This window comes from Hemitrygon akajei, chromosome 6, assembly GCF_048418815.1.
Source record: "Hemitrygon akajei chromosome 6, sHemAka1.3, whole genome shotgun sequence".
Taxonomy (NCBI): domain Eukaryota; kingdom Metazoa; phylum Chordata; class Chondrichthyes; order Myliobatiformes; family Dasyatidae; genus Hemitrygon; species Hemitrygon akajei.
Window position 1 is genome coordinate 168810340 of NC_133129.1, and position 18416 is coordinate 168828755.

General features: G+C 41.5%; 1 protein-coding gene across 5 annotated transcripts in view; it reads right to left on the reverse strand.

Annotated features, from left to right (window-relative positions):
• The window catches only part of ano5a (anoctamin 5a), a 179110-nt gene extending 173652 nt beyond the window's left edge, over positions 1–5458 (reverse strand). For all 5 annotated transcript variants that reach the window (XM_073049738.1, XM_073049735.1, XM_073049737.1 and 2 more), the window contains exon 1: positions 5319–5458. In XM_073049738.1, coding sequence (XP_072905839.1) covers positions 5319–5391 — 73 coding nt within the window. In that variant the 5' untranslated portion in view covers positions 5392–5458. The remainder of the gene's footprint in view (positions 1–5318) is intronic.
• Positions 5459–18416: the final 12958 nt, after the last annotated feature.

Here is an 18416-nt window from a genome sequence, read left to right on the forward strand (position 1 = left end):
ACTCTGGTTTGTGAGTTCTGAGTTGGGTAGAGGGGCCAACGTGGAAACTGCAGAACTTTTCAGAGATGGGTGGATACTTCAAAAGGCTTTGCCTCAAAAAAAAAAAGCCAGATCCATCATTAAGGATCCCCATCACCCAGAACATGTGCTCTTCTCATTGCTACCATCAGGAAGGAGGTACAGGAGCATGAAGACAGTCAACATTTTTGTAACAGGTTCTTTCCTCTGCCATCAGTTTTCTGAAAGGACATTGAACCAACCCAGGTACATTTCTTCACTATTTTTGCTCTCTTTTTATACACAAGTATACACACATACATGTTTAAATGTACATGCAAGCACATACATTTATTGTATGCATTTCTTATTGCAATTTATAATTTTTAATGTATTGCACTGTACTGTTGCCACAAAACAGCAAATTTCATGACAGGGCAGTGAAATTAAATCAGATTCTGCCACTCACATGGACCCGTGTATGTTTCCGACGTATGAACTTGAGGTGCTCAATACCATCACAAATTTTTCTTCTCTACCTTGCTGAGTCACGAGCTTGAGATTCCCAGGAGTCAGTAAGAATATTGCATTTCTTCAAAAAGTATTAAGCACGTCCTTGAAACTTTTCTCCTATTTGACCTCACATGACAAAGTGCAGAATACAGGAGGCTTGCAAATGTATAACAACTATTTAATGTAAATGATTTAATGTGAACAAATGCCTAATGATGCAGCTTGAAGCCTGGAAGAGGCCACTGACACTGGTTTGCTTATCCTCTTGGTGAACCAAGGCTACTCAATGTCAGCATCGTTCATATTTTTACTCAAATGATGAGCTAGAGTGCCGGAAAAAAATCTCTGCTTTTCCAATATTAATGCACAAACAGAGCACCTTTTAATGCAGCTGCACAGTCAAAACTTGGCATACACTAATGTTTTCTATTTCTTACGGGAAATGCCATAGGCTGAGGACAGTGGTGCAGGGTTGAAGCAAATTGTGCAGGGGAAAGAATACGGAATCAAGTTCCAGTGATCTTTGGATAGAAAATGAAAACATGACTGACCCCATCCCTCACTTCCATTATATAAGAAAACTTAAACAGTTTCAAAAATAAGGAAAATAGATCTGATGTCAATCAATACAAGGTGTCAACATACTAGAACATAGAACATTACAGGCCCTTCGGGGGGCCCATGATGTTTCCTACCCTACCTTCGTCAATGTGCTTCGTCACATCCTCAAATAATTCTATAAGACCTTAAGATATAGAAGCAGAATTTGGTCATTCAGTTCATCAAGTCTGCTCCACCATTTCATCATGGATGATTTATTATCCCTCTCAGTTCCATTCTTTGGTCTTCTCCCCATAACCTTTGACACCCTGTTTAATCCAGAGCCTATCAACTTTTGCCTTAAACCTACCCAATGACTTGACCACTCGAGCCATCTGTGGCAATGAATTCCACAGATTCACCACCCTCTGGTGAAAGAAATTCCTCCTCATCTCTGCTGTAAGTAGACGTCCCTCTAATCTGAGGCTGTGCCCTCTGGTCCTAGACTCGTCCAGTATTTGAAGCATCCTCGCTACGTTCACTCTGCCTAGGCCTTTCAACATTCAACAGGTTTCAATGTGATCCTCCCTCATTCTTCTAAGCTCCTGAAGGTACATTTAAGAGACACAGAAGCATGGATAGGCAAGGTTTAGAGGAACAAGGATCAAACACAGGGAAAAGAAAAGAAAAAAAACACAGGACCAGCTCAGGTAGATAACTTGGTTGCACAGATGGGTCTGCTTCCATGCTATGTAACCTCCAGGACTCCTTAACATATTTTCATTGACAGCTCAAGTTGCAAGGACAAATGTACAAAAGCACCATACAATCTGGGCACATCCTAATGTAGTATACTAAACCCATCAGTGAACTAAGCCTCGAGTGCCTTCAGGGCAGTCAATGGTTTGGTATAGATACTTTATATAGAATAGAGTACACTATGAGTGGATCATAAAATGGACCCAAACATAAATCCATAAGCCATGCATAAGGAGGCACAAGCTACCCCTCACAAACCCATGCCAACCATCACTAATGCGACTAAGCTTCTTCAACTGCTCAGTGAGTCTCAGTGGTCTATAATTGCCAGGGTTACCCCCGCCCTCTTTCACAAACAGTAGGATGCCTGAAGCCCCTCAAGTTCTGTCCTTTATTGGCACTGATGATCATCTGGTTTTGCACCACACGTGGTCAGCCTACTCTGCAATTCTGTGGTAAACTTTAATAATACTCAAACCAAAACCACAAATCATCCCGAATCTCAATATTTAAACAGGGTAGGCATAAAAGCTGAAACATATCATTATCACAAAGATTCAATTTTGTTTTGTAATTATTTCCTTTCCCAGACCTCTGCTGAAAACAAATCGTAACACCTTTTGTTTAATAGATGCCTGTCAAATTTCAAAGCCCTTCTTAAATCTATGGGCAACATTTCACTAACATTAGAGAGCATTAGTTACAAATTCCTCCAATACCTCCCCACTCGGATGTCTCTTGCACAGCTCCATCACTGTGCAAAATATTTCAGTTAACTTCCATTTTGGTCTCTTGTGCTTTTTACAGTTTCACTACTATTCCATCGATAACTCCATACAACTTTTCACAAGTTAACATCCCTTCCTTGCTAAACCCAGTGGATCAAACATCATTTGGAACAAAGCTGTTGATATTCAGTCAACATCTTTAAAAACTTATAGGCCTAAATCTCTCTCAGCCTTGAGCATATTCAATGTCCCAGATTCCACAGCGCTCTGGAGGAGAGAATTCCAAAGATTCAGAAACCTTAAAAATCTATTTTAATCTCCTTATTACATGGACAACCCCCATCCTGAAGGTTTGCCCCACGATTTAGACTGTCCAAGACAGAAAACATCTATTCTGTCCATCTCTACACCCTCAGGATCTTAAAATCTTACACCCCTTTGTTTCTGAGGTGGAGAATGTGTTTCCCCATTGGTATAAACTCAAGAGGCTTTTAAGGATTCATGCTTCTGGAACTCCTAAACAGGGTAAGGCACAGCCAAATGCAAACACATTACATCTCACTTCCTGAATGATGGCATTTTGAATGTAAATGATCCCAGCACAACAGTGAAGAAAACCACATTTCTGCCTGATACAACTGCTCTCTACACAAGTTTAAAAGGGTAGTGACTCCCTTTTTGGTTCACTTACGTTGCTTTTCACTGAGGCCCATGAAAATCTTACAGTTTGAGGAGCTCATTTTATTAACAGGTCAGGTTACTAACAACGTTTACAAAAGTTCCGACTGTTCAGTCTGGCACAGGCAGAATTCAAACAAGCTAGATGTTTCCTCCAAAGAGGCAGGTCAGCGGAACACACATTCTCCAGAAATGAGCAACGCCACCAGTTCGAGGAGACTCACACACAAGCTAAACAATGAGATTGGGCATGGCAGGCTTCCATCCTGCCAGACCCTCAAACATTTCCCTTTCCATCAAAAAGTAAGCCACAGCAATCTGTCTAGATTAGAGCAACAGAGTGAATCACAATGACCTGAAACACAATTGATACCGACCTCAAGATATTACTAAGACTGAAAGAGAAAACTTACAAGGATGTTGCCAGAACTCGAGGACCTGAGTTATAGAGAAACATTGAATAGGTTGAGACTTCAGAGTGTAAGAGAAAGAAGGGGGATTTGATAGAGGTATTCATAATTATGAGGGGTACAGATAGGGTATATCTAAGCAGGCTTTTTCCACTGAGGTTGGGTAAGACTAGAACTAAAGGTCATGTGTTACAGGTGAAACGTGAAATGTTTAAGGGGAACGTGAGAGGGAACTTCTTCATGAGGATGGTGGGAGTGTGGAACGAGCTGCCAGCAGAAGTGGTGGATGTGTGTTCAGTTTCAACATTTCACAGACATTTGGATAGCTATAAGGATGGGAGGTGTATAGAGGACCACGGTCTGGGTGCAGATCATTGGAACTAGGCAAAGTGATAGGTTGGCACGGACTAGATGGGCCGAATGGCTGGTTTCTGCACCGTAGTATTCTATGACTCTATGACAATGTAGCTGCAGCAAGGGATTTCCTTTTTAAGTTGATAAGTCACTTTTACTATGCAAATTTGTATTTTTGTTGAGAGATACAATGCAAAAGGCTCTTCGGGCCAAACCGCCCAGCAACCAACCTCTTTAACACTAGTCTAATCACGGGACAATTTACAATCACCGATTAACCGCGTGTCTTTGGACTGTGGGAGGAAAATGGAGCACCCAGAGGAAACTCACGGGATGATGGGAGGGGAAAAGAACAAATTCCTTACAGTCAGCACGGGAACTGAACTTCAGAACACCTCCAGCTGTATTAACTATTGTCTTCTCTTCCGTTCAGTCTGGTACATAGATGTATAGACAGAACTTCAGCACGAGAATTTCTGCCATTAGGGTAATACTACAGAATGGTGCATGCGGGTTCAACTTCAACATTTAAGAGAAATTTAGATGGGTACATGGATGGGAGGAGTATATAGGGCGATTGTACAGGTCGATGGAACTAGGCAGATTAACAGAAACACGAGAAATCTGCAGATACTAACAGTCGGCATGGTTCAGCTGGGCCTGTTTCTGCGCTGTAGTGTTCTGTGGCTCTATTGGATGACCCCTCCACGAGGTGTGAAAGGTACAATACATTTTAATTAAGAATGAGACGGGATTGAGAAGTTAACTCGATGGGAGAAAAGGTAACAGAGCTACTGACGCCCTCGTCTCCGCCATCACACGGTCGGACCGAGTAGATCAAACCGGATCCCACCCTCCGCCCACAACGACTGCCTCCCATCATAGATTCATTCATTCCCCGGGTTACTTGAGTGACAGTTACTAAAACTGGAGTGGTCCAACCCCCGGGGGGATAAACCCTATCTAAACATGGTGGGGACAGAAAAACCAACAGGAAAAAACCGACGGGGCAAAAGGCTGTGAAATGATTAAACAGGATGCATTAGAGGGAAATTCACACTTGCCGCTTATCAATGCTCAGATATTAAGTGACAAATTATCAAGATATCAACACTGCAAATACACTCCCTCGTTAACCCCTCAACTCCCATCCCGATAAACCGTGCTCAGCTTCGCCCCCATTTCTTCCCCTCCTCTACCCCTAATCTGTTCCCGTCTAGCGCAGCAGTGAACAGCCCTCGCGTCAGGGCAGCTACACTTAAACAGGTTTACACTGTACAACAAGAGAAAGTTAGCAGCTCACAACGGCTTATAAAACAAATACACCAAGCGTACTGACCTCCCGTCTCCTCCCCGGGAGAAGAAGACATTTCAATGAGGGTGTCCTGGCGTTTGTGGTTGAACGGCATCATTGTTCCCTGAACGATCACCGACTGCCTTCCACCCGCCAGCCCAGAACCATTTCACATCCAGCTTTACTTGACGTGTGCCTTAAAGGGAAGGACCCGCCTTCTTTTTTTTTAAGTCGGCAGAGTTATACCGCAGTGAGTAACATCCCGATATGATGTGTTTTCAAGCTGTGGTTGTTTATTCTGTAGAACTGTTACCAGCAACTCAACACTTTCAAACCATTTCTGGGACACATTTTGGCAGTTAGTGAAACACTTTGCATTCTAGTCCAGATCGCCAAATGATAATTATATAACCATATAACAATTACAGCACAGCAGGCCATCTCCGCCCTTCTAGTCCATACCGCACGCTTACTCTCACAAATAGTGTAGGATTCCATGGGATTTTTTAAACCTATACATTTTAGAGCAGACCATTCCGTATTTCATTTTTGTATACTCTTCTAAAAACAATAGACTTTTAAAGTTTAATTAGACTAACTAGAAAAAAATGCCAGCTAAAACTACATTCTCAATATTCCATTCCCTCTTCAACACGCCCTTTCCTGGTTTAGTAAAGTTATTCACCCTTGCTGCATCCATCCCATGAGATGGGTAAGCAGGAAACCACGCGGGGCAGAACCAACTGTAACTGTACTGAGTGGCGAAGCGGGTTTGAATAGTCAAATGGCTGACCCCTGCCTTCGCGTCTTATCACAGAATCAAGGATAATCACAGCACAGAAAGAGACCTCGCATCCCACCTTTCAGTTCTATATTCTGCACTCCACAAAAGTTATTCTGCTTGTCCAATGTCATAGAGACCCTTTGGAATGGATCTGGAACACTTCGCCTCAGTTGACGGTGGAAACAGATATTCTCACAATTTTTACAATGTATTCAGATGAACACCTAACTCATCGAGATCTAAAAGGTTACGGGCCAAGTGCTGGTAAATTGGTTAGTACAGATGAGCACTTGGCGGTTGATGTGGACGTCTTTGGCCAAACATCTTATTTCTGTGACACCATAACTACACCTCTGGCCAACTATAATTGGTGATGCAAAGAAATCATTATGATTCCTTGCAGCACACTGATGACAGGTGTCAGTAAAGAATGCAATAAGCTGTCAAAGTTTCTCAAACCACATTCATAATTTATTCCTCTTTTAATCATTCTGCTTAGATTTTGCAAACTGAAACAACAGACATTTATCTCAGCTTCAGTCATTTTTTACCAATACAACTTTATTTCTTGAAGCTGTAAGCTACAGTATGAGAATAAAGCCTTCCTCATGGTAGGGTGCTAATGCAGCAGATGTTATCTGGTTGTTAATGAGTTCAAATCCCATAACAGCTATTGATAATTTAAATTCAGTTAATAACATGGATTTTTTTTTTAAGATTAGCCTTATTTGTCACGTATGCGTTGAAACAGTCAGTGACATGCATTCATTTTTGCATCAACAACCAAAACAGTTCGGGGATATGCTGGAGCAGCCCACAAGCGTCACCGTGCTTCTGGTGCCAAAATAGCATGTTGGCAACTCATTAAGCCCCAATCATGAGTAAAGTTGAATGTGGGAAGTTTTTTAAAAGCCAACTTGTTCTCTAATGCTGATATGAACCAGTTTGGTCTCGATAGATGGTCGATTAAATATTGGCCTTTCTATTGTTGACCAAATCATGAAAATGAATAACATACAGAGAGTGGTAAGCAGTGAATTAAATTCACTAATTCTGGCTACATGGGAATGAGGATGTCAGAGTGAAAGAGGATATAATCAGAACCATTACAGTGTTGTGGTAGGGTGGATATCTGAAAGGAGAAGTTCTGCGAAAGCTTAGATTTGGGAGAAAATCTTAATGAACCTGAAAGAGTAGGTTGGGGATAATTTGCATTAAAAGTGTCAAAATGAACTTTGGGGACCGAAGGAATGGCATTAATTTTGAAAGGCATCAGGAAAGTTGATATAATACTGGATCCACTGAAATAGGATCATTAAGTGTGAGTAATAATGGTCAGGCAACAGTACAGATCAGGGAACATTTTTATTCTCAGGGATAAAACTAGCTTAGAAAGGACATGAAAGGAAATAGGAGAATCAAGCTGAAGATTGCACTGACTAAAAATAGCAAACACTGGGGGAGTAGGAACATCTTTTTAAACAAAAGAGGTACTGCAGATGCTGGAAAGGACTAAAGAGTCTGGTTTCTTTCACTGTCGGTGTACTGGCATCGAGACCTGAACTTCAGAGTGAGAGGTCCCTGGTTCGAATCCAGCTGGCTCCTTGCACAAGTTCCACCCATGCTGAGTTGAGCAACGAGCTAGCAACCCGGCCTCGTAAAACAGAGAAACGCAAGGTTGCTGCGTGATGCTCCTAACAGCACGGGGAGGAACTATCCAATTCTGGTAGATCCTGTCCCTCTGAATTCCCTTCAGTAACTTCCACACTACTAACGAACCTGCAATTCCTTGGCTTGTTCTTGTTTAAACAACATAACACCAGTAGCCATCTTTTGGTCTTCAGGAACTTCTCCATTTGGTAATGATAAAGAAAATATCTGCGCAAGCACCTCCACGATTTCTCCTCTAGCCTCCTACAAAGTTCAAGGATGCACTCGAACATGCCCTGGATGAATCCACCTTCATGTGCTGTTAGGCTGCAAATACTTCCTCTCTGGTAATACAAACATCCTCCAAAGTTTCATTTATCTCTTGAGTAAACACTGAGGAGAAATATTTGGTAAAAATCCCACCCACCTCCTACAACTCAAGACATTGGCAGGCCTACTGATGTCTAATGGAGCCTACTCCCTCCCCTGCCACCTGTTTACTTTCGATATGGTTATGGAAATTCTTGGGATTTTCCTATATTCATCAATGGATTCAGTTGTCCACAAATTTCACCCCATCTAGGGTCTTAACACTTTGATTTTAATACCAAGGAAATTAAAATCTCCCTCTAATACAGCCCTATTATTCTTAAAACTATGAACAATTTCTCCACACGTCTGCTCCAAATTAACCTTTGGGGATCTATAATACAAACTATTGGAGGAACCTTTCTTAAGGCCATAAGACCATAACATACAGGAGCAGAAGTAGGCCACTCGGCCCATCGAGTCTGCTCTGTCATTCGATCATGGGCTGATCCAATTCTTCCAGTCATCCCCACTCCCCTGCCTTCTCCTCGTACCCTTTGATGCCCTGGCTAATCAAGAACCTATCTATCTCTGCCTTAAATACACCCAATGACTTGGCCTCCACAGCTGCTTGTAGCAACAAATTCCAGATTTACCTCCCTCTGACTAAAGTAATTTCTCTTCATCTCTGTTCTAAATGGACATCCTTCAATCCTGAAGTCATGACCTCTTGTCCTAGAATCTCCTACCATGGGAAATAACTTTACCATATCTAGTCTGTTCAGGCCTTTTAACATTTGGAATGTTTCTATGAGATTACCCTTCATTCTCCTGAACTCTAGGGACTACAGCCCAAGAGCTACCAGACGTTCCTCATACAGTAAACTTTTCATTCCTGGAATCATTCTTGTGAATCTTCTCTGAACCCTCTCCAAGGTCAGTATCTCCTTTCTAAAATAAGGAGCCCAAAACTGCACACAATACTCCAAGTATGGTCTCACGAGTGCCTTATAGAGCCTCAACATCACATCCCTGCTCTTATATTCTATACCTCTAGAAATGAATGCCAACATTGAATTCACCTTCTTCACTGCTGACTCAACCTGGAGGTTAACCTTTAGGGTATCCTGCACAAGGGCTCCCAAGTCTCTTTGTATCTCTGCATTTTGAATTCCCTCCCCATCTAAATAATAGTCTGCCCGTATATTTCTTCCACCAAAGTGCATGACCATACACTTTCCCCAACATTGTATTTCATTTGCCACTTCTTTGCCCATTCCCCTAAACTATCTAAGTCTCTCTGCAGGCTCTCTGTTTCCTCAACACTACCCGCTCCTCCACCTATCTTTGTATCAAACTGCAGAAGGTTGTAAATCTAATCAGCTCCATCTTGGATACTAGCCTACAAAGTACCCAGGACATTTTTAGGGAGCAGTGTCTCAGAAAGACAGCATCCATTATTAAGGACCTCCAGCACTCAGGTATACCCTTTTCTCACTGTTACCATCAGGTAGGAGGTACAGAAGCCTGAAGGCACACACTCAGTGATTCAGGAACAGCTTCTTCCCCTCTGCCATCCGATTCCTAAATGGACATTGAAGCTTTGGACACTACCTCACTATTTTTTTATATTCAGTATTTCTGACGGCATGATTTTAAATCTATTCAATACATGTAATTGATTTGTTTATTTATTATTATTGTTTTATTTTATTGATTTTTTTCTCTTTCTCTCTGCTAGATTATGTGTTCCATTGAACTGCTGATGCCAAGTTGACAAATCTCACATCACATTCCGGTGATAATAAACCTGATTCTGACTCTCATTCTGAAATCCATTAATCTCATAGTCCAAATCGTTGGCATACATATTCTTGTTTCTAGTTCTACTCATATGGTCTCACTAGACAATTCCCCAAGAATATCATCTCCAAGTACTGATTGCTATGCCATTACATCAAAAGATAACACCGCCTCCTCACCTACCTGCACGGCTGTCACATCTGTAACATCTGTATTTCTGGAATATTGAGCTGCTTCTCTCACCCTTCTAACAGCCAAGTGACTGCTGTGGCCAGAACATCCCAGTCCTCAGAGCCAATCCACACTCTGAATTTATTTGCCTTACCAGTGAAACATTATGAATTCAAATAAATACAGTTTAACCAAGTACGCATTCCCTTCCCTGCCTGTGCTGTGACCCTGGCTATCCTGATTACTAAATTTACATCCATTGGCTATTGCTTTATCCCATGACTTGCTGCTGTCTAGAATCCCAACCCACTGTCAATTTAGCTTAAAACATCCACTGGCAATTTTTCTGCAAGGATATTTATTGGTCTCTGTCGGGTTCAAGTACAACTTGTTCCTCTTATACAGGCCATCTCCACTCTCAGTGGCTGAAGAACCTGAATCCTTGCCACCTGCACCAGTTCCTTACCCATGAATTCACTTGGCCTTTCTATTTTTGTTCTTGCTGGCATGTGGCAACTGACACCATTTCCCTCCAGGGCCTACTCATTACTTAAATCTCCTTTACTCATTCTGCAGAATATCCTAAACTCATCCCTTGTTGAACCTATGATGTTTCTATCAACCCATACAATGACCTCTGGCTGTTCGCCATTCAGCTAGAGAATTTTCGAGAAAAGTCATGAAACCTTTCATGGGAGTGAGCAGTTTACCAGCTCAGAACTTGAACTTTCAGTGAAATCAAAAGCTTGACCCCTACCTCTAAGTTTGTAGATAGTGATTTCAAGGCTCAAGATCAAGATTACGTATAATCATTCTTCAGTACAGGGGTGTAAAGGAGAAGGAAATGGTTGTTCTTTCAAGAGCAACGCCCCATGAAACACACAAGCATTAAAAAAAAGCACAATAAATACAAATATAAACACAATAAAAATGTCCAAGAAATGTGAAGTGATAGCGTATGGAGGATGAAAGGTGCTGAGGGGCTATGGAGAGGAGTGCATGTAGTAGAGGTGCGGTGGTGGTGTTAAGCGGCCTGCCGGCTTGCGAAAGCAGCAGTTTTGAGTCTAGCGGCCCTGGCGTGAATGCTGCATAGCCTTTCCCCCGGCGGGAGTGGGACTAACAGTCCGTTTGCAGAGTGGGTGGGATCCTTCATGGCATTGTCCAAAATGTTAGGGATGAAATTAGTCATTGATAATACTGCATCAAGCCATTTTACACTCCACGTGAGTTTAACATTACGGAGAGTCACCTGTTTGAGATAAAGGTTTCATTTTCATCCCCTTTAAAAGTGCAAGATCACGTCTGGTGCTCCCTCTGCTGGCAGTTCCGACGATAACAGGCTGAATCTACAAATTGCGTTTGGCTGGGGTGGGGAGAGGACATGTCGTGATTCACCATAATCTCCTAAAATTCCCCAGTTTTCCTTCTGGATTAAATTTCTTCCTGACCTAGGAGATAATCACTCAATGTCTTCCACTGCTGACCAGGCCTGTGCTTACATTTATGAATCTTTTACAATCAGGAAATAATGAAATGAGCAGAAAGTGTATCTTAAAGAACCCAAACCCACCAGGAATTGAATTAACACAAGGATTAAGTCAGTTGTGACACTGTGATGAATTGTTAGGCACAAGTGCTGGTCATAAACCCCGGCTCCTGTGATTACTGTGAAAATACTTAATGAAAACAATTCTCCCTTCATCACGCCAGTGTTGGTGATGCAAATGGGAAGACAGGAACTGAAGGGTGTTGGGAAGAGCAGTAGATGGAAGAGGTAGTTATGTAAATGTCACTGAGACTGTCATATTACACATTTCTACTGGCTGTTACACCTAATGAAAACTGGTGATGGAAGATTTTGTACGAGTCACATGCAAGTTGAACGGCATTCATTTTTCAAGTTACTGCGACCTGTGGAGGTGTTACAGGGAGCATGCTTACTTTCAGCTGTTGAGTGATAACCACACAGTAACATAAATAAATTTACAACATGCCTAGTCTGGTTTTTTCATGTTATCTGGGTTTGCCACATTTGATTTTGTTTTCTGGAAATGTTGACTTCTCTCCATCCAAAGATTCAGAAGATAACAGAAGGAAAAGTTGCCCTTCAGACATGAGACAGCCTATAATGCATTCACTCTGCTGAGAAGGATTATACACTGATGTGTGTATAACTGATCAACTAACCAAAGGTGAAGCTGAGGCCTTAACTGAGCAGATGTGGTTCACGTGCAGAAGCCAGACTTCTGTAATATGACTAATCACATCTTCCCAGAGAAAATACTACCTGAATAATTGCTTTCTGATGAAGCCATTTTGTTAAATATTAGGCTACAAAATCTTTTTAGTACTCCATTTATAAATCCTCATAAGGACACTCTTGTTAGCCAGAGAATCTTCAAGCCAAACAAGAGTAGGCCAATTTTGGGATCTGATAAACATGCAAAGCAAAAAAAAGGAAAACTATTTAGTTTAGAAGAACACTTTACTACCATCAATGATACAGCTCAGTTCTGTTGGTATTTTTGGATCCTGATGCTTTTGCGATGCAGAAGTTCTTCGGAAGTTAAGAATGAAGCTTAAAACTAGTTGCGTACGACTGTTTAATTGTGTTAAATGAGTAAAGAAGACAGAGAGAAGAAACATAGGGAGAGAGGACAAAGAAAGATAAAAACAGAGGAGGGCTGGCCTTCTTATACCAGACTACTAATAACAGTATATTCTATTGCTAACATTAACCAATGAAATAGCTTGGTTCAAGTAATGTGACACCTGCCTCTGAAACCAAGATGTTTCCAGAAAAATACAGAGGCAACTGGAACCACTGAGAAAGCTCACTGAACAATCCCCTATATCTGATGGAGAGGCAGACTTAGGTCTCTGCCAAAGGAGGTGTAGGCCGCTCCTTCTCTCTGCTGGTCTGCAGGGTGTCGCACCAGCTTTGCCCCCCCCCCCACCACCCCCAATCAGGGTCATGTGAAACCATGGGAGCAGGTAGTGGATGGTCATATGAGCAGTTGGTGCATATCACAAATTCCTGGTTGCGCGACCACTGATGTCAGGCAGACTATCTCTGAGGACGATTAATAATGGCCGGGGTCACCTGTCAGGTAAAGATGAATGCCCAGAAGAAGGCAAAGGCAAACCACTTCTGTAGAAAAAGTTGCCAAGAACAATCATGGCCATGGATAGAGAAAAGAATAAGAAAAAAAAACAATGTGAACATTATCAGATTATCAACTATCAGATTAAAGACAGATGGAAGACTATGATTGGCCATGTCATATGGCACAGAACATAATAATGATGATGATGATGATAAGTGATTATATAAGAATGAATTGAAAATACACGAGGACTAAGATGTTAACTGTCCTGTGCTATCATACAAACTACAAAGTTAAACTACAAGAAAATAACAATTCTACAGCCCAGTCCAACAGTATCCACTGCTTGTTAAAAAGTCAGCAGTATCCTGGCAGACTTTTCCACTTGCCCCCTCGCAATGCCACTCATGCTGCACAATGGGAGACATACAACACGCTGGAGGAACTCAGCAGGTCGGGCAGCATCCGTGGAAACAAGCAGTCAACGTTTCGGGCCAAGACCCTTCGTCAGGACTGAAGAGGGAGGGAATGCAGCCGGTTGGTTGGAAAGTGCCCCCACACCTGACATGAGGCTCCTCTGTCTTGCCTCACTTCTTGCATGTGGAACATGGGGCACAAGATGCTGCCAGGAACTGAGGAACAGCCACTGTGGCATAATTTCCGTATTAATCTAGCAAACAGACGTGTATTCTAATTCTGTGTTAATTGCTATGCAACGCTTGCCAATATTCTTTGTTCCCTTGCAAATTTATTGAGTTACCTGCTGGTATTTCACAAAGCATGGATAATCTAAAAACTGGAAACTAGTGTGGCTGTGATCAAGCAGTGATCAGAGGCAATGAGAGAAAAAAAACAGCTTCACAATAAACCTGATGCCTGCCAGGTAGCACAGGGATTAAAGTGTTAAGGGAATGGCAGGTAGACTTTGTTTGAACAGGACTGACACAAGGAAATAACCTGGACTACAGAGATTTAAATTGCAGAGATACTGTTCATTGGTTTTAGGATATATGAAAACTGAATTAAGCATGATGCTCATAAAAATAAGAAACATTGATGAATTTTCACCTTTGGATAAATCTGAATCATTTTACATGTCATTTATCCGGTGTAAAAGGTAGACTCCATCATCAAAATATTCTGTGGAGCTTTGGAAGGACTTTATCAAGCAAAAACTGAGTTGTATAAGATCTTCAGCTCGAATAAGTCCCTTCAATCACTACCCTCTGTCTTGTATGCACAGGCCAGTTCTGAACCCAAACAGCTGATTTGCTGCAGACCCCATGCATCTTAATTTTCTGCATTAGCCTCTCATGTGGGACTTTGTCAAACGCTTTACTAAAATCCATGTAGACAACATCCACTGACCTACTGTCATCAATTTCTCTCGTCACCTTGTCAAAACTCAATCATGCTGGTACAACATGACCTGCCCTGTGCAAAGCTATGTTGACTCTCCTTAAACAGGCCATGGGTTTCCAAATGCTCGTATATCCAATCCCTAAGAGTTTTCTCCAGCCATTTCCCAACAACTGGCAGGAGACTTACCGGTCTATAGTTCACAGTATTTTCCCTTGTTCGCTTCTTAAATAGAGGTAGAACATTAGCCACGTGCTATTCCTCTGGGACCTCACCTGTGGCTAGAATGGACATGAAGATACAGGTTAAGGCTCCTTCAAATTTGTTCTTTGCCTCTTTCAATAACCTGGGGTAAAGCCCATCAGATGCCGGGGACTATCCACCTTAACACCCATTAGGAGGCCCTACACTTCCTCCTCCTTGACCTCTAAATGCCCTAATGTACTTATACACTCACCACTATTCTCCTGGTCCTCCATTTCCTTTTCCTTGGTAAATACTAAAGCAAAGTACTGATTAAGTTACCTCACTCACATTCTCCGTATCCAAGCAAATGTTTTCCCCTTTATCCTTGAGTGGACCATCACTGTTACTCATCTATACAGTGACACGGGTTTCACCCTTTTGCAGGTGTGCCTTTTGTCCCAACCATCCCTACCACTACCTTATTGCAACTTAAAGGTTGATTTTTATCTGTCTTTTCCAGTTTTGATGATGATTCTTTGACCTGAAACATTAGCCCTGTTTCTCTATTAACAAATGCTGCCTGACCTACTGAGTATTTCCAATAATTTATATCTTTATCTCAACTAATCTAATAGAACGACGTTGGCAGACAAAATGAAAAAGGAAATACAAGGTAACAAACGTGAGTGAGAATGAACACTTTAAAATCTTAGAGAGATTGAAGTTATATACGTGACCTTTTACAATATACATTCAATGGCCACTTTATAGGTATCTCCTGTGCCTTATAATGTGGCCATTGAGTGTATGTTCATGGTCTTCCATTGCTGTAGCCCATTCAATTCAAGGGTTGGTGTGTTGTGTGTTCAGAGATGCTCTTCTGCACATCACTGTTGTAATGTGTGGCTATTTGAGTTATTGCTGTCTTACAGTCAGCTTGAACCATTCTGGCCATTCTCCTCTGACCTCTTTCATTAACAAGGATTTTGTTTTTGCCCACAGAACTGCTGCTCATTTCATACTTTTTGTTTCCACACCATTCGCTGTAGACTTGAGAGACTGTTGTGTGTGAAAATCTCAGGGGATCAGCAGTTATTCAGATTCTCAAACCACCCCATCTGGCACCACAATCATGCCACGGTCAAAGTCACTTAGATTACATTTCTTCCCCATTCTGATGTTTGGTTTGAACAACAACTGAACCTCTACATATTTTTTATGAATTGAGCTGCTGCCACCTGATTGACTGATTAGATATTTGCATTAACCAGCAGATGTACAGGTGTACCTAATCAAGTGGTAACTGAATGTATCGCACAAAGTAACACCTTGTAGTACTATAGGGAAAACTAACTCCTCTGAGATTTAAAAGGAACAAAAAGGACAAAAGGTTGTGGTGTAATGTTATTTTTCGTATTTTGGGAAAGTGAGTGGTTTGTTCCCCCCCCCCCCCCGATATTTTTCCAGAATCAGAATCAGGTTTATTATATATGACATGATATGTGTTGTTTTGTGGCATGTGTTTTACAAACTGGAATTGTTCTAGACTTAGGAGAATGGGATACTGCTGCAATATTTTCATATGACATAGAGCAGAGCACTTTAGCTGGTTGAGAAAGACCACAAGCTTCCAAGCTGAAAAGGAGAGACAAGAAGTTCAGATCAGATAGCTCAATTTAATAGTCTAAAGTTGGCATTTAGTACAATTCACCTTTAGCCAATACCTCTAAAGGGGTTATTTTCTTTCCTTGAACCTTCTTGGGCTGTATCACTAAAATTTAAGCCCACTGCAAGGGGGTAAGGAAACCAAAACTCTGTATTCCAAGGAAGAACTCACCAACAATTGCAACAATTATTCTCTATATTTAAATTGCAACTCCTTGACAATAAAAGCCAAAGTGCCTTTTCCCTTTATAACTACTTGTTGGACCAGCAGGGTAGCTTATTTGATACATGCACCAGGACAGCCAGAGTGCTCAGTACTTCAACATATTTGCAGTCTCTATCCATTAGATGATTATCTGCATTTAGACCTCTCTATCAGAAGTTCATCATCTAACACTTCCCTGCATTAAACTCCATTTGCCAGTCTTTTGCCTAATCACTGAATCTATCAGTATCTCATTGCAAAATCACAGTATCCATGTCGCAACATGACGCACACCTGCTCTGCTACAAATTCAGTCATCAAATTTTCAGATGCCACAACTGCAATTGGCCTAATCACAAACAACAATGAATCTGCAAATAGAGAGGAGGTGCTGAAAATGTCCGATTGGTGCAGAAACCACAACCTATCAGTCACTATCAAGAAGAAATGATAATTGACTTTAGGAAGGCAAGAGGTCTCGAACAAAGTCCCACTATTCATTAATGGTAAGATAGTAGAAAGGATCTTCAGTTTCATGTTTTCGGGGATGATTATCACCGAGGAGCTCTCTTTGCCGGTGGACACAACCTCAATAGTAGGGAAGACACAACAGCGACCATCCTACCTGAGGTACTTAAAGAAAGCTAATCTATCCCAACAATTGCTGGACAACTTTTAACTATGTGTGATAGAGAGCACAGTGACATACAGAATGACAATGTAGTATTTCATCTGCAGCAAAACAGATCACAAGGCTCTTCAACTACCGGACTTGGAGACAATCTATAACTCTTGATGACTGTAGCATGCTTGTAACATCATTAAAAACCCATCCCATCCCAGACACTATCCGTTCAATCTCCTGCCATCTGGTAGGATATACAGAAACATCTTAGCCAAGACAGTATGAGTGAAAAACAGCTTCATCCTGAGAATTGTTGTACAGTTGAATATACCCTGCTACCCCGCTTGTCAATGCCTTTGAACAGTATGAACTATCAAAGATACTTGCTGTATGTAAATATGGGATTTTTTAAAATTACTCCTTGTACATATCTGTTTTGCATGGACTGGAGTAGCTCGGCAATCTCGTTGTCTTGAGCAATAACAATAAAGTTCTATGCAATTCTATTCCACCGATTTTCATATCATTGACAATTTTGGTAACCTTTTGTACTATTCCTTCCTCCAGACCTCTAATGTAGATTGATATCAATTGTGGACCAAAAACTGATCCATGTGATACTCGACTTTTACCTTCTTGCAGTGTGAAAACAGCCAGTTTATTCCAACTGTTTGTTTTCTATGAGACAACCAGTCTAACATACTTCCTCCAGTACCATGGGCTTTTAATTTACATTGCAGTCTTATGTGGCACCTTGTCAAATGGCTTTTAGAAATTTAAATATATTATATCTACAGTTTCCCTACTATCAACTTAACTTGTTACATTCTTAAAGAATAAAAACAAATTGGTCAAATACAGGTGTTATGGTGGCATAGCATCACGCTTTACAATGCCAGTGACCCAGGTTCAATTCCGTTGCCGTCTGTCGTGAGTTTGTATGTTCTTCCCATGACCACGTGAGTTTCTTCCGGGTGGTCTGGTTTTAAAACCATAGAACATTACAGCACAGAAGCAGGCCTTTTGGCCCTTCTTGGCTGTGTCAAACCATTTTTCTGCCTAGTCCCACTGACCTGCACCTGGCCCATACACCTCTCATCCATGTATCTGTCCAAGTTTTCCATAAATGTTAAAAGTGAGCCCTCATTTACAACTTCATCTGACAGCTCATTCCACACTCCCACCACTCTCTGTGTGAAGAAGCTCCCCCAATGTTCCCTTTAAACTTTTCCCCCTTCACCCTTAACCCATATCCTCTGTTTTTTTTTCTCCCCTAGCC